At 39.9% G+C, this 20,857-nt stretch overlaps 1 protein-coding gene across 2 annotated transcripts in view; it reads left to right on the forward strand.

Moving 5' to 3' along the window:
* The window catches only part of CC2D2A (coiled-coil and C2 domain containing 2A), a 258,992-nt gene that overhangs the window by 81,786 nt on the left and 156,349 nt on the right, over positions 1–20,857 (forward strand). For both annotated transcript variants that reach the window (XM_083366907.1, XM_083366908.1), the window contains exon 7: positions 9,308–9,444. In XM_083366907.1, the coding sequence (XP_083223033.1) occupies positions 9,308–9,444 (137 nt within the window). The remainder of the gene's footprint in view (positions 1–9,307; positions 9,445–20,857) is intronic.

Below are 20,857 nucleotides of genomic sequence, written 5' to 3' on the forward strand. Positions count from 1 at the left end.
TCTTCTTCTTTACATGTTGAAAGAAGCTTTTTTTGTTATTTTTTACTTTTGTCGCAAGCCTTAATTTAATTTGAGCCTTAGCTTTCCTCTCTTCATCTTTGCAGGCTTGGGCTGATATTCTGCTGATATTCTGCCTTAATTAAGTCCCCCTCTTTCCATTTTTTATGCTTGTCCTTTTTGTCTTTCAATTAATCAGAGAGTTCTTTATGCAGCCAGGCTGGTTTCTTTTGAGAGCTGTTATTTTTCTTCTTTGTTGGTATTGTGCTGACTGGGCTTTTATAATCTCATTTTTCAAAATTTCCCAAGCTTCTTGAGTTGTTTTCCCCTTGAGGATTCTCATCCATGGAATCCTTCCCAAGCTTTCTCTAAGCTTATTGAAATTAGTTCTCTTAAAGTCCAAGACTCTCGTTTGATTGTATTCTATTGCTTGTGCTTGAATAAGGTTGAATTCCAATATTGCATGATCACTCCCTCCTAAGGTTCCTGTGGAATTAGGTCCAATATGGCTGATCCCCTAGTTCCCTTCTCTACTTTTTGGCAGACAAAGTTGTTTGCTAGGTTTGTCAGGAATCTGTTTGATTTTCCACTTGGTGCAGAGTTTGTTTCCCACTTGATGTCAGGGTAATTGAAGTCCCCGTTACTATTGTGAGGTGCTTCCTACAAACCTTAGTTAGCTGATTAGCAAAAGGTTCATGTATTTCCTCTGTTTGGTTGGGTGGCCTATAGTATACACCTATGGCAATGCCATTTTTTCTCCCTTTTATATTGACCCAAATGCATTTGAGATGGTTTCCATCATTGTTGTACTCTATTTCTGTGGAGATGTAGTTATTTCTTATATAGAGAGCAACTCCATTTCCTCTTTTATTTGGTCTGTTTCTTTTAAATAATTTAAATCCCACTAGCTGTGTGTTCCATTTGTGTGTTTCATCTCACCAAGTTTCTGTAATGGCAACAATATCGTATCTGCCCTCATTTACCTGAATTTCTGGTTCGCCCTGTTTATTGCTCATACTCTGTGCATTGGTATATAGACATTTGAGTCCTTTAGGACTGACCCTGTGTTTACTTTCTACATAATCTGTGTGGCACCTGAGTTCCCCTATTTTCTTTCTACCTGTTTGATTAGTGCACTTGGTGTGGCACTCACTATTAAGAGCTTGATTTTGTTTGACAGGTAGGTTGATATTCTTGTCTACACACACCTCTATGTTATATGCACTGATAACCCTATAATATTTAGATTGCTGCGGACAGGAATGTTCTGTATCAATTAACTCACTCTCCCCATTGTTCAGTTTAAATATTTCTCCAGAAAATCTGTGAATTTATTGCCGAGTAACTCAGTCCTTTTCTTTGATGGATGCAAGCCGTTTCTTTTATACACTTTTTCATTGGACCAGCTGCAGAGATCATGACTAATATAACCAAAGCCTTCCCCTTTACACCACTCCTTTAGCTACTTATTGAATTCTACTGTACTCTGGCCTTTTCCATTTTGTTCCTTATACACTGGTAAAACATCTGAAAAAGTAAGCCTACAGCCTATCCTGCTAAGTTCCTGCCCCAAGCTCTGGAAAACGTTCTGCAGTATTCTGTTCTGTTCAGTTATGACTCTGCTTCAAAACAAGCAACAGTGAACAAATGCTAAATTCCTTAAAGTTTGAGAGCTTTTAGCATTGTACATAATAACAACTAAAGCACTGTAAAGTAGATTCAGTCAGTGCATTTTTAATTTTTATCTGAATAAGTTTTACTTTTTAATTTTATTTGTCTACTGTGAACATAATACATTTTATAAAACATAAAGTACTTTTGCATCCCTGGTGAGCCCCCAAAATAAGTATTGTATCTATTTCAGTTTTTCTCAAATTTATGTTTCGTTCCTTGAAGTTTCACAACAACTTTGAAAATTGTATATCTGTATTCAAAACGAAGACTAGAAATTGCTACAGAAAACCAAATAGATATTTTGTAGGAAAATATGCTGGATGCAGTGCCCATCAGTTACAGATAGGGCTAAGATGTTTATCTCAGATTACTACCTATTCAAGAGACCAGGCTTTCCCAACCTGATGTTCTCCACTTATAGAGAATACAAATCCCAGAATTCCTTTATAGTCACTGGGAATGATAATTCCTACATATTTGGGAAGTACTTAGTTGAGCAAGTCTGATATACAGTAAGTTACATGAACTAGATAAATCGTGTCCCAGAGAGTAAAGTTTTGTTTTACATATTGTAATTCACTATCATGAGACTGTTAAAAATCATTAATGGGGAACCATTATATTTAATGTGTTCCTCTTCTCCCCTCTCTTGCCTTGGTTAAAATGTATTCTGAAGAATACTTAAGAAAAGTTTGCATACTATGAGTAGTTGATTTGTCTTACTAAAGATATTATAGTTGGTAATTGTTTCCAAAAGATCTGCTCAAAATTTTTGATAGCTATTTTTATGTTTCTTCCACTTGACTTCTGCCCATATTTTAGACTTGTAAATAGCTATTCAAAGCTTAATTGGTGGGGGGCGGAGCCAAGATGGTGGAGAGGCAGCAAAGGCTGTAAAGGGCTCCTCCAAAAGTAAAAGTTTTATCTTATTTTACTTTATTTTTATTTTAACTTTTTAATCTCTTTTAATATTGTATTTTAACCTACCTCTTTTAAACTTTTTAAACCCATTTTAACCCATTTCAACCTTTTAAACCATAGTTTTAAACTTATTTTTAAACCTGTTTTAACAAACCTGAATGGGGAAAAGAAGGAAGAGACAGCACTCTGCAGCAGAAAGTATATCCAAGCCTTTGAAGCAGCAGAAAATGGAGGATTATATTGCAAACAGACAGTCTGCTCCAGTAAGTAACTCATTCGCAGGCACCTTATCAGATAAAGTTAATTTATGTGACTCATTGGAATGGGACTTACAAACCGAAGTGGAGAGCAGACAGCGTGTGGAGTTGTCTTCCTCCCTCTTGGAGAATGGCTCCCCTCCTTGGAATCTGGCAACAGCCTCTTTTACACAGGAGGGAGATGTGGCAAATTTGAAGGGGGAAAATGTGACAGACTTCCTTTCTAGACAATGTTTGTTTGTTTACAATGTTTGTTTACAGCTCAAACTGTAAACTCAATATATAATCTCTTGTCAATTGTCATGGATAAGGTTGATTGTCTGAAAGAGTCTTTTGCAAAGTTTGTTAGGAGCCACCCAAATACTGTGGAAGGACTTGGGAGGATAACCATGGACAGACATGGGATGGCTAACTCAGAAGGTGAAAGTAGAGAAGGACCTTGTTCTCCCAAAAATTTGAACACCTACAGAGAAAACACTCAATCAGGCAAAGGTCTAAGAGATGACCAATATAACTACAGTCTGCAAACTAACCAGGTTACTTTGCAAATTTATGACAAGAGAGTAAATAGAGGGCGTTGGAGCAATAGGAAAGCTATTAGGCTGTACCTGAGCCAGCTGCTCCGCTGTGAATTCACTCTGATAGATCTACTACATGCAGAGTGGCTGCCAGCAAGAACACAATGTATGAGAATTCTCCTATCATTCAAGCAGCCCACAATTCCCTCCATGCTCTTCAGAATGAAGCCCTTTCTGAGCTTTTTCTCAATATTTCCAATAAGGGTCTTTTGCTCAGAAAAAGTGTGCTCACTCCTGAAAAAGCGTCACCAAGAGGGAACTGTTGCTTTAAATCTAGGCTGCAACAGCCCTCACACTACTAGGCCTGAGGCTGCTGCAACTGAACTGACCCTGAGAAAGCAAAGAAGCAATATACGAACTGTGTTATCCACAGCTGCAGGAACTGCTGAGGATGTGCCAGAGGAAATGTTGATTGACCTATTCAGTGCATTGCCAGAACCTGAGCAAGTTAACATCATTCAAAGATTGGACGACCTAAAAGAGGCACTGACAATAACCCAATCTACAGCAAAGCCTCTATTTAATTTGGCTCCACTAAACACGCAACCTTGTGACAAGATATTTAATCAACAATCTGCCTTTACCTCAACAGTAAAAAAGGTGTTGTCACACAGGCTGAGAGTAGAGTAACTGCACTGACTGACCCAGCCTCTGAGAAACAACTGAAAGACAAAGGGCTTCATCACACAGTGCCCCCTAAGCTGACAAACACTAAGGACATAATCCAGCTTCCATCCTCATTTGATTTAGAAGTTCCCACAACATCTTTTCACAAGATGAACCCTCAGCCAAGCCCCTCCAAAAATGGACATAAATCTACATTCATAGACTTAAGCCAGAGTACCTGCTCTTTGGAAAAAAAATCATTCTTGGAGCAAGAGCAGAGGCACACTGGCAACCGAGATATAGAGGAGCAACCACAAGTTCTGCAACCCACGAGGAGAAATATCGAATCTCACAACAACTGTGTTTATATGGGAAGCGTAGATGATATTGACCCAGCTCCATTGTCAAGTTGACATCTGGCATTTCCACCATCTAGCCAATCAACCAAGTCAGACCACCTTGCCTCTGAGAACCCCATACAGTTGATGACCTGGAACATAGCTGGCTGGAAAGGGATGGTTGATAGTGGACTAATGAGCTTTCTCTCTAGATTTGACGTAATAGCCTTTCAAGAAACCTGGCTAACCGAAGTGGATGAACCAGTACAATTGCCAGGCTTTCAGGGATGGGCCTCCCCAGCCCTAAAAACAAAGAACAAAGGGAGACCCTCTGGTGGGCTATGCATTCTTATAAAGGAAGAGTTGCAATGGCAGGGAGAGAAATTATATAACGAAGATAAGTATCCGTACTTTCTAGCTGTCAAATTTGAATATGACCAGTTTGAGTTAATATTGGTAAATGTGTACATTCCTCCAAGCACATCCCAGCACTATAATTTTGAATATTGGATGGGCTTGGAAGTTATCTTAGAAGATATATCTATATTGTACCCTCGGTCCATAGTGGTATTATTAGGAGATCTGAATGCTAGACTGGGTCCCTCTCTGTATGAGCTTGCCCAGAAGAAGGGAATCCCAGGGGAGTTCTTTGATAACCATCCTCAGTGGCTCTCGAGAGACTGTAAAAGTAATGCCGCTGGCCTGCTCCTAGTCTCCTTAATTTTTAAGGGTAATCTCCAAATTTTGGGAGGTAAGGACAAGAATTATACATACCCTTATACATACCACTCAGCCAATTCAAGTAGTGTACTGGATCTCTTTTATGTGTCTAGAGATAAGGCTGACCTCTTCTCAGAGGTCACAGTACACCTTAGCGACAATAGCGACCATCAGCCTGTAAGTGTGACATTGCGAGGCCGCTCAGATTTAAGACCATATAACATGGCTGACAGATGGCTCACCAAAAAGGTAGAGGTGACCCAAAATAAAAGGTTAATTTGGGCCAAAGTTGATACTAAGGCAATATTAGAATGCCTTAAAACAGAGAATGCTACTAAGTGGGCTAGAACAATACAGTCATCTACTACTGACTGGATGTCAGCCTTCAATGCATTCTCCAATCTTTGTAACATACTGAAGAAACACCTAACAGCTAAACCTACTACAAAAAGAGCCCAAGTGGGTAGACCTTGCTGGTTTGATCCTGATTGTCAGCGACAGAAAAAGAAATTGAAGGCAGCCATGAGGCTTTCCCAGAGGAATCCTACTGCCCATATACAAGCTAAGATGCTGCACACAAGAAGGGAATATAAAAAAACTATAACATTAAAGAAAAAACGTTTTGCCATTTCAATCTGGTCAGAACTTGAGTTGGCTGCCAGAAGTCATAATTCAGTATTATTTTGGCACTCAGTAGCAGGTATTCTGAAGGAACGGAGATTTGCATTTGACATACCAATCTCTGCTGCGGACTGGGAGAATTATTATCAGTGCTTGTTTGCCCCCACCGAACCGGTAAAGAAATTATTTTTTAAACAGTGATTTGGTAAATCCTAGAACTCTCCCCCCTTGGCCACCAGTTTCAGAAAAGGAGATACAGTCCATCATTAAAAGCTTAAAGAGCAATAAAGCCCCAGGCGAGGATTTTTTACCAGCAGAATTATTTAAGAAATTTCCCAACTGGTGGGGCCTTGTATTAGCAGGTCTTTTTACACACATAAATAACACCTGCCATATACCAGATGGGTGGAAGATGGCAATAGTTGTCCCCATATATAAAAAAGGGAATAAAAAGGATCCTAGTAATTATAGGCCCATCAGCCTGATTGACATTGTAGCAAAAATATATGCTAGGTACCTTTTGAACAGAATTGAAATCTGGGTAGAGGAAAACAACATCCTCACAGAAGAACAAGCAGGTTTTAGACAGAACAGATCTACTATTGATAACTGCTTTGTTTTGAACCATCTAATTGCCAAATATGCCTATAAGAGGAGACCCCTGTTTGCTGCTTTTATAGACCTTACAGCAGCATTTGATATGGTAAATAGAGACGTACTATGGAGTAAATTGAGATCTCTTAAAATAGAACCCAGACTCCTGGCCTTGATTAAAGCCCTTTACACAAGTACCTGTTTGAGGGTGTGGTATGGGGTTAATGGGGCCCTGACTAACAGGATTCACACAAATAAAGGGATAAGGCAAGGGTGTATCTTGGCCCCATTATTATTTAATTTATACATCAATGACTTGCCAGGGTTAATGAAGGATACCATGGTACACATGCCGATGATCCTAAATACTTACTGTAACAGCTTGCTTTATGCTGATGATATGATTTTATTATCATACTCACAAGTAGGATTACGTAGGCTATTAAGAAGATTCAGCTCTTATTGCCAGGATAACTCCCTAATTATTAGCAAATCCAAATCGAAAATAATGGTGTTTGGAAGAAACCATCAGAGACATAAGTGGCAATTAGATGGTGAACCAATTGAGCAGGTTAATACCTTTGTATATTTGGGAATAACTTTTCCCAAGACTGGATCTTGGGCCTGCCATCATCAACGAAGTACATATAGAGCAAAAGCCCGTTTGAATTTATTGCTCAAACTAAAGAACTATAGTTATCCAGGGTCCCTAGCTCCACTACTCAAAGTTTATAAGGCTAAGGTTACAACAATGCTCTTGTATGGAGCAGAAATTTGGGGTCTTTATTCAACCACAGCTTTAGAACAAACACAGTCCCAGCATCTGAGATGTATTTTGGGTGTAGACCCAAGAACATCTGCTGCAGCAGTTAGAGCTGAATTGGGAATTCATACAATTCAGGTATTATCTAAAATTAGAGCTTATAACTACTGGTGCAAAGTTAATGAAATGGAGACTGATAGACTCCCCAAATTATGCCTACTAGAGCAAATAAAACTACAATCACAAATCTCCTAGATCACCAAACTAACAAATTTTGTAAGAAGCTGTGGCCTTCCTGTTTCTTGCGTAACAGGAGAACAATCTAAAAAAAGAGTTGCCCAAAGAATTAAGGATATAGAAGCACAAACTGATAGAGCTATCCTTAGTAAGGTGGGTAACTTGAAATGGCTGAGTAAATACAAATGTACTTTTCAAGTGGACAGTTATTTGAAGTTACAACTCCCAAAACATCTTAGGGAGATATTTACGAGAGCGAGATTCGAACAGCTTGATACAATGGTCAGATATGGGAGATTTCATGCTATACCGTACAATGAGCGTCTCTGCATTTGAGGAGCGGCAGAGGTAGAGGACCTGGCTCACATCCTATTTGACTGTTGTTTGTATAAGAGGGTGAGAGACAGGTATCTTGGTCTATATACCAAACGAATGACCCATTGGGATCCCCATATCAAAATAACTTACCTTATGTCCGGCCAGAACTTGAAAAGAACATTCAACGTAGCACAGTATTTAAACAAAATGATCCAGTTAAGATCTGCATATGTGGGACTAATTGGGGTAGATTGTAAGGGCGACTCCGAAATATAAAGTTACCATATTTTATCTATATCTTAAATTTGTATTTTATTACTATTTTAACTTAAATTGTATTTTAATTCCATTTTAAATTGTATTTCATCAAATTCCATTTCGGATTGTTTTTATCTAGTTTCGGTGACGGTTTGTTGCTGGAACTTTGTACTTTGATATGGCCCAAGGGCTAATCAATAAAATTGTTGTTGTTAAGCTTAATTCTTTTCCTTAGTTTTATTTTGACCACCACAGCTGCAGACTTCTGAATGGTTTCATTCATTCTTCTTAGATGCCAAAGTAACTAATACTTGACTGTCTCCCATCCTTTTGTTCCAGAATCATCCTGTATTATAATTCACTAAAACAATAAAGCAAATAGAGAACAAAACAAACAAAAAGCAAAATAATATACCTAAATAGAATGTTAATGTAAAAAACAATTAATGAATACTAGTTAATAATTATAGGAGACAATTTGTCTAGTCAAGGCACCAAGCTGAAAACCAACAGTCTCAGTTCTAGTCCCACTTTAGAAACAAAAACAGTTGGATGATTTTGGGCCAGTCTCTCTCAGCTCTAGGAAGAAAGCCAAGGCAAACTGATTCCAAAAGTCTTGCCAAAAAAACTCGCAATTATTTGTCCAGCAAATCAGTAGTAGAAGTAGTAGTGTCATGGTTCCGACAGATGATACCCTTCAAAGAACTTCGAGGCATTGTTTACCTTAAAGAATCTTTATTCAAGTTGCATGGCATCGGCACATACATGGTCGAAGCCAAAATCTGAATTCTCCTCCCCTAAACACATAGTATCAAAGCACAATTCCCTCCTCTAACAGTCATAAATCACATTCTCCAATTAGTTTGAAATGCAGACATTCCCTCCAGTTCTCCAACCGCCATTTCTTATCAACTTTTATTTCAAACAACCTTGAAAAAAACACTGTACTATGATGTTGTTATGTCCAACTAAGTCCCATACACATTCTTCCTCCCCCCCCCAGTATTCTCTAATTCTAACTCTAAAAGTAACACACAAGTTAAGGGGAAATTGTGTGTATCTTCATATATTGTCAGAGCAAGAACATGCGATGTAGCAGTGTTGACAAGTAACTGTAATAGTGTTAAGCATCTCTGTCAACCTTCCAGGTAAATCAGACAGGAAGCACGAGCAGTTGTGCTAATTATACTTTATCACAAGACTATATTAACAAAATTTTGCAAGTCTGAAAGTACAAATCTCTTGCCATCTCTTTACAGCCTGATCAATTTAGGACATCTTTCCTGAGTTTCTTTCTTTGTCATTAGCAACTATGGGCTCCTTTCTCCCCATTCTTGTCTGATGGTTTCCTAGGGTAGCATCTCTTTCCTGCTTCCTTCAAGGTTATTCTCATATACTGTTACATCATCTGTCTCTTCCTCCTAGTGCCTTCCTCTGTGAAGATGCCTGAAAATATGGAACCACGGTTTCTTGAGGATGAAGGTTTCTACATTGGAGAATGTCCTGTTGTGTCATTGTCCAACCAGAACATCATGGAGAATAGGATTCTCAAGCAGGAACAGGTATGGTCCCTCATGCAGGTGCTATTTGCTATAATAATTAATCTTCCTTAAATGGTTCAGTTGCCGATGTAGCAAGGGAGCTATTTTTAATAATTTCTTCATCAGATTGTACAATTTAAGGAAGTTGGAAATATATATGAAACAAACTATTTGGCAGATTGAGAACAAAAGAGTTGCAACCCTTGGGTAAAAGCTAATATAAAGTAAATGAAGCATGAGTCTAGGTCGATTTGTGGTGGCCAGGTTGGCGTAGATGGGTGGGTGTGACCGGGTGGATATAACTGGGTTGACATGGCTGGGTGGTGTGGCCAAGTGGGCATAGCGCTGCTGACTTGGTGCTGGCAAGTGAGTGTGGCTGAATGGTGTGGCTGAGTGAGTGGGACCAGATGGGTGCAGATGAGTGGGTGTGGCTGGGTTAACGCAGAACATGTCGCACTGGCTACCTGGATGTGGTGACAACTTGCCAGCCCACCAGCTCCTTGCCTACCCGAACTGCTGGCAGCAAAACACGTGCATACACACACATGCATGCAGAAACTCCATTCCATGTTTGGGGACTTTTATCCGCATTCATGTTAGGAAGCTGCCAATCACTCCCAAGTTTGGGGAGAAGAACCTTTTCTTTTGTCATGCTGTGCAGGCATGCACACACAGAAACACAGAAATACCATTCTGCGTTTGGGGACTTTTATCAGTATCTGTGCTAGGAAGCTGCCAGTTGCACCCAGGCTTGGGGAGAAGAACCTCTCCTTTGGTGTGCTGGGTGCTCACGGATGGCACACACAGATACCCCATTTTGAGTTTAGTGACTTTTATCTGCATCCATGATGGGAAGCTGCCAGTTGCACCTGGGCTTGAAGAGAAGGACCTCATTTTTGGTGTGCTGTGCACACATGCACACACATACACACACTCTGTTCTGAGCTTGGGGATTTTTATAAACTGTTTTCCTTCCCCACCTTGATTAACAGTACCTCCTTGTTCCATTCCACTGAAGCACTGTAAGTGATAGGGCTGAATGCTAGAGTCACTTCTGTATAGCTCAGCAGAATGGAAATGTGATCAGAGAGACAAATGCCAATTTCTATCCTTTAATGACTTTTTAAATTAGTCATTCTATCCCTACATTGAAAGTATTGAAGGTATTGGGGTGAGCTTAATAGCAAGGAGTTGGCTATTATGACGTTGGAGCCTTGAAAACTTTGGGAAGGGGAAAGATCCTTCAGAATCTGAGCCTCCCCCATCTCAGCCCATCCCAATCCATCCTCTGCAGTCACTTCCTTCTTTGGCTGTTTGCCAAGCTGGGATTTTTTCTCTTTTGACAGAAGAGTAGATACCTAAAGGGAAATGTCTGACTTCAGGAAAATTCCAAGAATTCTGGGGCATAGAAATAAAGCTTAAATACTGTATATCTTGGGTTTGACTATTCTCAAGTTTGGGGTTCATATATAAAGTTTTCAGAATTATTGCCATTACTTTAGTGTTCCCAAAACCTTTGAAATTAGTGGGACCATTGGGATTTTAAGAGCATGTTCTTAGGGACCTCAAAAAATGGTTGCAGCATGGGCTAGCAGGTCACAAAATGGCTGCTGGGACATTCATGAACATCAGCTTACTAGAAGGCAGCCTCTTTCTGTCATTCTCTATGCCACCTTTGTCTTTCATCTAGACCAGCTGATACATTTCTGACTCAAAAACTAGAATCCAGCCACCTTTTATTTTTAGTTTTTAAGAAGACCAATTGGAAAGTCTGACATATTCCTGGATATGGAGGTTATGCTATCTTTTTTTTAAAGAAAAATCATTTTACTTACAATATTTGCATACTACTCTTTGTTTAAGAAACATCATAAGGAACATGCATAACAATAATCAATAAAACAAAAATAGCAATGTTGTCATGGTTCCGATAGATGAAACCCATCAAAAGAACTTTGAGGCAAAATTCTTCCTTAAAGAACATTTATTCGGGATACAAAGTATCGGCACTATATAGTTGAACCCAAAAACTAAATTCCCTTCCCCCTGATACAAAATAACAAAGTACAATTCTCACCTCCAATAAACTGTCATAAAACACATTCCCCAATTAGCTTCAAGCGCGGGCTTTCTCCTCAGCCCACCAAAATGTTATCAGCTCGTCCTTGAGTTCCCACAGCAGCGTTATTATTATGGCTAACTGAGCTTACATCCCAACCTCCACCCACTGCACCTGAATTCTAAAAGTAAAGAAAAGCATGTTAAAGGAGAAGAGAAAATGTCTGCATTTTCATCAGCTGTCAGAGCAAGAACATCCAATGTTAGCAGCGTTGACGTCCGGCCCCCCCTTACAAAAAGGACAAATCATGCAATTCAAATAAAATAATAGGTTAGGGGTTGCCCCTTGGTTTGTTAGGGTGTTTCTCATAGAATTTACTAATGAGCCTGTCGGCTTTTACATCGCTGGATTTCACCCATGTGGCTTCAGACAATGGATATCCTTTCCACTGCACCAAGTACTGTAACTTTCTTTTAAAACTCTAGAATCAAGAATATGCTTCACTTGAGTTTAGTCCAGAATTTTTCCTATTGGGCATAATAAAAGAGAAATACCCCAAAGAAGAGTTGTATCTGATGATTCATATTATTACGGCAGCAAGAATGTCATTTGCCCAGAATTGGAAAAGGAGTGAAATTCCGGTAGAAAACGAGGTAATAAGGAAAACCTGGGAATGCACAGAAATGGACAAATTAACTTTGGAAATTAAGAATAAAGATCAATCAGGCTACTATAAAATTTGGAATAAATTTTATTTCTGGCGGGAACAAAAGGAAGGTCTCCATTAGAATTTATAGATTGGTTGATTGCTCTAAGTATTGTATTATTATATATAACTGATATGTATTTTAAGTGTATCTTATGTTTATATATACATATATGCAAATTTTAAAAATAATGTAGACAAGAAGGTATGTCAGTCCGTTTGCACCGTGTCCAATGTTTTAAATAATTCAATAAAAATTTTTTTAAAAAGAATATGCTTCACTTCATAATGAGTCTGTCCGGCTACTACGAGAGGCCCAGGTTCCTTCTTAGGGGAAGGTCGTAAGGTAGAACCCCGAAAAGGTTTCAGTAGACTACAATGGAACACAGGGTGGACTTTTGTTCTGTACCAGCCTGCTACCAGCCCTGCAGAAAAGGCAGGGACAACCCCTTTACAAACGGCAAGAGGCTGGAATTACGCCTGCCAAATTTATAGCTACAAAAACAAACAAGACACGAACCAAGAAACAGGAGCTTTAAGAAACACGAACTATCCAAGCGGTTGCCTTCAGCAAACCAGCCCTCCCCACACATTCCCCTTATATAGAGTTCAGGGCGTGGCTTCTCTCTGCCTCCTTCCGAGAAGCCCCATTGCCTTCCTCTGTTTACTCCTACTTGACTGCCTCCTGCGTCGGGCGTCCTTGAACAGGGCCAGCTGTGGGTCATCGTCATCCACGCTGTCAGGCTCACACAGCTGGGTCTCCGTGGTGACCAAGTGGGAGGGGCCTGGCTGAGGGCTCTCATCAAGATCTTCAACCCCCTCAGCAAGGTCTTCAACACCCCCCTCCTCCTCCTCTGAGTCGTCCGACCCAACTGCCGAACCCACAGGCTGACCCTGAATCACAACAACTTTCTCTAGGAATCTGGGAAGCTTTAATTCTACCATGACTGGGTTAATGATTCTTACTATGGGGAAGGGACCCAGGAACTTCGGTCCTAACTTCTTACTAGACAATTTAAGTTGTAAATATTTTGTGGATAAATAAACTTTTTCCCCAACTTGGAATGATCTTTGGGGAGCCCTCTTTTTATCTGCTTGCTTTTTATACATCTCAGAAGCCTTTTTCAGAGCGATTTTCATGGTTTTCCATACCCCCTCCCACCCCCTCACCCACTGGTCAAGCATTTGGGAAGTGGAAGGTCCCTGAGGATATTCGGGTATTGGGTTGAACTCTTTTCCTGTGGGAATTTTAAAAGACATAAAACCGGTGCTGCTGTGGACAGAGTTATTGTAAGCCACCTCTGTGAAAGGGAGGAGGTCAGTCCAGTTCATTTACTGATAGTCCACATAGAATCTGAGATACTGCTGCACCATTGAGTTCGCTGATTCAGCCGACCCATTTGTAGGCGGGTGAAAAGCCGACAGTCCTTGTGATGAGCCAATTAAATTGAGAAAACCCCTCCAGAACCTGGCCGTAAACTGCACCCCCCTTTCAGGTAATTCCACTATAAAATCCATAGCAATTTCCTCCCATGGTTGGGAAGGGTCTGCCACCGGTTGTAATAGTCTGGGGGGGAGTGTTTCCCAGAATTCTTTTCATGGTGGCACACACAGCACAGCTCTTGACATAGTTCTCTACCACCAAAATTGCCGATGAACCAGATGCAGTGTTTTTAAATATCCAAAGTGTCCAGCTTGTTTCACATCATGACCGTGCTGGAGAGCGTTGAGGCGGGGGGTTTCAGGCAAATACAGCTTCCCCCCTTTGTAAGCCAAACCATCCCTGCACATCAAGGATGTTTGGTTTTCCTTGAACCATTGATCGTTGAGGAGTTCCTGTTTTAATTTCCTTGCACCAGGGTCATTGGGGTTTGGGACTTTCGAAAATGGGGCTCTTCATGGCATTAGTTGAGAATCAGCTTGCGGTGTAGATATAATTGCTTCATTAACCTCTTCATGCTGGGTTTCGTATTAATCTGGATAAAGCATCAGCTAAAAGATCCCCCCCCGGTATGCACATCAGGATGAAGGTAAATCAGTTTAAGTATTGCACCCACCATATTTGTTTTGGGGACAGCTTGCAGTGGGTTTTCAGTGCCTCTAGATTTTTGTGATCAGTCCATACCTCGAAAAGCACCTTGCTCCCTTCTATATAGTGTTGCCAGTTTAATAGAGCCCTTCTCCCACACTGCCCACCTTCTCTCGCAATTGGTGAACTTTTTTGAGGTGTAGGCACAGGGCTATAGGACTCCATCATGGTTCTTTTGCAATAGTACAGCTCCGATGGCATGTCGCTGGTATCGGCTTGAATCACAAAGGGTTTCCCCAGACAAGGATGCTTTAGGACTGGTTCGACCGCAAATAGTCTTTTTCAAATTCTCAAAAGCAGTTTGACAGTTCATAGTCCATGCTAGCAGCTAGTCCAGGTGTGGCTCCCCCACCCCTTTGTCTGTTTTCAATAAATCCGTGAGGGGTAAAGCAAAGGAGGGGATGAATTTGTTGGTAAAAGTTGGTGAATCCCAGAAAGCTCTGAAGCTGTTTACGAGTCTGGGGGTTGCCATTTGATTACGGCTTTCACTTTAGCAGGGTGCATTTCAATCCCCTCACTGGAAATTCTGTAGCCAAGGTAATCTAGTTGGGTCTGATGGAACTCACACTTGGATAGTTTAACATATAATTTGGCATTCAACAACTTCTTTAACACTTCTTGCACTAGTTTTACATGGTCAGCCATATTCGTGCTGTATATCAGGATATCATCAAGATACACCAAAACTCCTTTGTAAAAATGGTCATGTAGTATCTGGTTGATCAGCTGCATGAAGACAGCTGGAGCCCTAAATAGTCCAAACGGCATGACTTTAAATTGATAGTTCCCCATGGGACAGTTAAAAACAAATTTGCATTCATCTCCTTCTCTTATTCTTATTTGGTAATATGCCTCTCTTAGGTCCAGCTTAGTGAAGACACACCCCTTCACCAGATGTGTTAGTAAGTCCTTCAGGAAGGGTAGGGGGTATTTGTTCTCTACGCTCACAGTGTTTAACCCTTTATAGTCTACGCAGAGATGAAATGACTCGTCTTTTTTCTCTTTAAATAACACTGGAGCTCCCACCTGAGATTTGGCCCATTCAATAAATCCTCTTGCTAGGTTCTTGTTCACATACTGTTGCAGTTCCTCCATTTTGAGGGGGGTCATGCTGTACATCCTTGGCTGTGGGAGTTTAGCTCCCAGTAACAGTTCAATGTTGCAATCGTTGGGCTGATGGGGAGGTAGGGTGTCACATTCTTTCTCACTAAGCACCTACGCTAGATCCTGGTATTCTCTGGGGATGAGTGGTTCACCTGGTTGAGACAGGGTGGCTATCTTTGCCAACTTGGTGGATGGCCTAAACTCTCCAGTAACGTCAGCCGAATTAAGGGGGGGCTTGGGCCCGATGGGTAATCTCACAGTCCTCATCCCCTTTTCCCACAAGATAAACAGTTTCCATTTAGAAACCGTTAGCTAGGGGGCTTCCGGGTGGCAAGTCTCCGTTGACGGCAGCCATTTCGGCTGCCAGGCCCGCTGTCTCCGTAGAGCCGCCAAAAACAGCGACGATCAGCTGTTTGGCTGCTTGGAAGCCCGCTCCTCGGGAGAAGAGGAGGGGGTGAGCGCCCAGGCAGGGGTAGAGCTCCCTCAGACCACCAGAGTTGAAACTCTGATGGTTGAAGGGTTGAGCCCCCCCGAAGCCTGAGTTTGCTCCGGACTCCAGGACGCCTCTGCTCCAAGGCTTTGGAGCAGAGCAGGATGCTGCAACCATCCCTGCCAGCGAGAGTGAACTTTGGATTAAATGGATGCAGGCAGAGCGGTGCAGGAGACTTCTGTCAGAGCAAGTATTTTAACTTTAACTCAGTAAACTTTCTTGAGACTTTTAAAAGTGAAAGTGCGCAACAGATTTAAGTGGGTGAAAATGGCTGCCAAATCAACTAAAGTTCCTAGTAGCATGGGGGCTTCGCCAATTCAGCAATCTTCATTACAGGCTTTAATGCCCCCACCTTTGGCGCCCGCACCAGCTTTAACAATGAAAGATCTGCAGGATGTTTTGCAAGAGGCTTAACCCAGCAATTAGCTGAGCTCATTGAGGAGAAGAATACAGAAGTGAGGGCAGACATCTTATTAGCATTTCAAGGAATGGCTGTTTGTATTGAACGTCTGGATGAGAGAGTGGAAGAAATTAGTCAAAATAATATGAAATTGGATGCCAAAATGACGGATGCTGAAATGGTGATGGAAAAGATGGACGACAATTTATTATTGGTTCAGCATAGAGAGATGGAGTTTGCTGTGAGATTGAGAGGGTTGAAGGAAGATTCTAAGGAAAATTTGAAAAAAGTAGTCTCAGAAGCCCTTGAACAGGTTTTGGGGTGCTCAGCAGAAGAGATCATGGTGGATATACACAAAATATTTCGCGTTAATTCCTGGATTGCAAGACAGGAAGCTACCTAGAGATGTGGTGGTGTACTTTACAAAGAGAGCAATCAGAAATGAGGTTATTCAAGCCTTTTATAATAATAAATTTCCAGTTGCAGAGCAAGAAGTTTTAATTTTAAAAGAGATCCCTCCCAAGAATTTTAAGAAGAAGGAAAGAATTTGCTTTTCTGGCAGAAGAATTAAGAAGACGGGATATCCAGTTCAGATGGGAGATCCCAGTAGGTATGGTGGTGATGTATGCAGGCACGAGATATCGTCTTCTCACAGTTTTACAGGCACGTGATTTCTATGCCAATATTTTAAAAGCAGGCCCCATACCACTTCTGGAATCCAAAAGGAAGAATGGGGAAGGACAGCGTCAACCACAAAGTGAGAGTTTGCAAGGTGATGAAGGAGCTACGCAGTTGAAAGATGGAGAATTCCAGAAAGTTACTGGAGTGGATCAGATTTCACTACCAACGGAGGAGGTCAGAGACCAAAGAATGACACGCGCTGCAGCCAGACGAATGAGACAAGAGCAAGATCAGCAGAGAGCTATGACTGAATCGCAAAAACTTACTTATAGTGAAGCAGTGGGAGGAGCGAGGCCAAAGAGAGTGCAGGTGATTTTGGAAGAGGTGCTCCAAAAGCTTCAGGTCACAAAAGATGGCGACAAAGCTTCTAACCTGGAATGTTAATGGTTTGAATTCGCCACATAAGAGAAAGAAAGTATTTCACTATCTAAAGCAATTTAAAAACAATGTTATTTGTTTGCAGGAAACACATATTTGAGCGGCTGATCAAAAATACTTGGTAAACTCTAAGTTGGGCACACAGTTTATTGCTTCTGCGCCTGACAAGAAAAATGGAGTGGTTATTTATGTTAAGAATACTTTTACAGCGAGTTTAATTGAAGCAGATAAGGAAGATATGTTATAATTGAATTATTAATAGAAGGCAAGAAAACGGTTTTGGTTGGATTATATGCACCAAATCAACAGCAAGGAGACTTTTACAATTTATTTCACAGCAAGATTATTCAATGGGATTATAAATCTTGTATTTTTATGGGAGATTGGAATGGCGTTTTGGATGTACAAATGGATAAGAGGTTTTTTTAAAAGCACGCCGAGTCATGCCAAACTGCCTAAATCTTTTTTTGAGATGAAGGATGACTTGGAATTGAGAGATGTATGGAGAGAAAGGAACTTACAAGAAAAAGACTTTACTTTTTTCTCCAACAGGCATCAATCTTTTTCCAGGATTGACTCTATATTAATAACCAATGATTTTTTTCCTAGGATTAAGAAGATCAAGATTTGTCCAAGAACTATATCTGATCATAGTCCAGTGTGGTTGGAGATAGAAAAAGATAATGGAGGTAGACAGTATTGGCGTTTAAATGAAAATTTGTTTAGATACCAGAAAAATGTGGAAGAGTGTAAGAAACAGATGAAGGAATTTTTAAAAATTAATATGTGTAAAGGTACTTCTATTGAGATGGTCTGGGATGCAAGTAAAGCCTATATGAGAGGTGTATTAATATATTTGAACAATAAACATAGACGTAAATTGGAATTTAAGAGGAAAGAATTAGAGGATGAAATTAAGGAAAAAGAAAAGGCCTTAATTCTGAATCCATCTGATGGGAAGATTAAAGAGGTAATTACTTTATTAAGGGGCCAGTTTGATATGTTGATGGCAGATCAAGTGGCAACTAACTTACGGTATGCTAGACATAATACTTTCTGTAATGCTAACAAACCGGGTAGGTGGTTAGCTTATCTGCTAAGGAAGAAGCAGAGAGCTTGTAATATAGACAGAATAGAACAAAAGGGTAAAGTAGTGTGTCAGCAGGATCTTATTAAAAAGACTTGTTATTCTAAGCTGTATGCTAGAGATAAGATTAGAAATGTAGATATAGATGGATATTTGATAAATGCTAACATTCCTGTCCTTACGCAAGAACAAAAAGAAGGGATGAATCAATTGATAACGGATGAAGAAATTTTTCTAGCAATTAAACAATTAAAAGTGGGTAAAGCACCGGGAACAGACGGTTTGACTGCCATTTATTATAAAAACTTCCAGTTAGAAATGGTGGAACCTCTAAGAGAATTGTTAAAACAATTCAATTGGGAGGAGGAGTGCCCCCATCGTGGAAAACGGCCATTATTTTGCTGATCCCAAAGGAAGATCAGGATGCTACCCAAGCCAAGAATTATAGACCAATATCGCTTTTAAATACTGACTATAAGATATTTGCAAAAATTTTAGCCAATAGATTAATGAAGGTAATGCAACAAGTGATTCATAGTGATCAAACTGGATTTATAAGTGGTAGACAGATGAAGAATAATGTGAGGTATATTGTGGACCTATTGGAATTTTTGGAAAGAAATAACCAGATCCCAGCAGCGCTGATCTTTTTGGACGCTGAAAAAGCTTTTGACCAATTGGACTGGCAATTTTTAATGAAGGTATTAGAGAAAATGGAATTTGGGGAAAAATTTCTACAACCTATTAGGGCAATATATCAGAAACAAACAGCTCGTATAATAGTAAATAACAGTTTGACAGAATCTTGCAATATTGAAAAGGGTACAAGACAGGGGTGTCCGCTGTCACCTTTGCTGTTTGTTTTAACATTGGAAATATTACTGATTAAAATACGAGATTCAGATAAAATTAAGGGAATTCAAATAAGGGATCAGGATTACAGACTGAGGGCGTTTGCGGACGAAGTGGTTATTACAGTCACTCAGCCGGATTACTCAGTTGTAGAACTGATGGAGATAATAATGTCATATGGGAAAGTCTCTGGATTTAAGATAAACATACAAGAGCCTTGGTGGAGCAGTGGGCTAATGCCTCCTTAAGTAACACCAGCTGCCTGCAATTAGTGCAGGTTCGCATCCCACCAGGCTCAAGGTTGACTAAGCCTTCCATCCTTCCGAGGTAGGTAAAATGAGGACCCAGATTGTTGGGGGCAATTAAGCTGACTTTGTAATAATGCCGCTTGGGGTGTGTGTGAAAGCCCTAACAAGCAGGCATATACATAGAATGAAGGCTACTGCTAAGCTTGTAAGCCGCCCTGAGTCTTCGGAGAAGGGCGGGATATTAAAAAAAATACAAAAAACTAAAATATTGTCTAAGAATATGACTGTATCACAAAACGTTGCTTTAGAAGAGCTAACGGGATTTGAAATATTTAAGAGGATTAAATATTTGTGGATCTATGTGTCAGCCTCTAATGTAAAGTTATATAAAAATAATTATGAACTCTTATGGGGGAAAATACAAAAAGAATTAGACAGTTGGAAAAAATTACAATTGTCTTTACTGGGAAGAATTGCAGCAGTGAAGATGAATGTTTTGCCAAAATTTTTGTTTCTGTTTCAAATGATACCTATACTTAAAAAGGACTTAAATTTGGAGGAATGGCAAAAAGGGATTAACAAATTTGTCTGAGCGGGGAAAAACCCACGAGTTAAATTTAGAATAATGCAAGATACGTGTGAAAGAGGTGGTCTTAGAATGACTAATTTTAAATTATATTATGAGGCTGCTGCTTTGTCATCGATAAGTGATTGGTTTAATTTAACTCAAGGGAGATTATTAAATCTTGAGGGTCATGATTTGTTATTTGGATTTCATGTATATTTATTGTATGATAAGAAGGTGGATAATGTGTTTAAGATACATATTTTAAGGTATGCTCTGTTGCGAGTTTGGAAAAAGTATAGACATAAGTTAAATTATAAGATACCACTTTGGGCAATACCTAAACATGCAATAGAAAATATAAATGTGGGATTTAAACATGATGAGATTACATATAAGGAAATTTTAAGTTTAGAAAGGAATGTATGGCAAATAAAGCCATATAATATCTTAAAAGAAGAAAAGATTGTACAAACCTGGTTTCAGTATGGGCAATTACAGGCAAGATGGAAAGAGGATCAGAAAGTTGGTTTTTCAATGACTGATGAAAATATGGTAAAACAAATTAGAGATCAAGGTCAAGCACATATTAAAAGGATATATAATGCATTGATAGAAATTGACTCAGAAACGGAACTTGTTAAAGATTGCATGATAAAGTGGGCCCAGAATTTTCAAGAACTTATAACAATGGATAGTTGGGAAAAGATCTGGGTTAGAAATGTGAAATTTACACAGGCCCAAAACTTAAGAGAGAATTTTTATAAAATGTTTT

This window comes from Vipera ursinii, assembly GCF_947247035.1.
Source record: "Vipera ursinii genome assembly, chromosome: 7".
Taxonomy (NCBI): Eukaryota; Metazoa; Chordata; class Lepidosauria; order Squamata; family Viperidae; genus Vipera; species Vipera ursinii.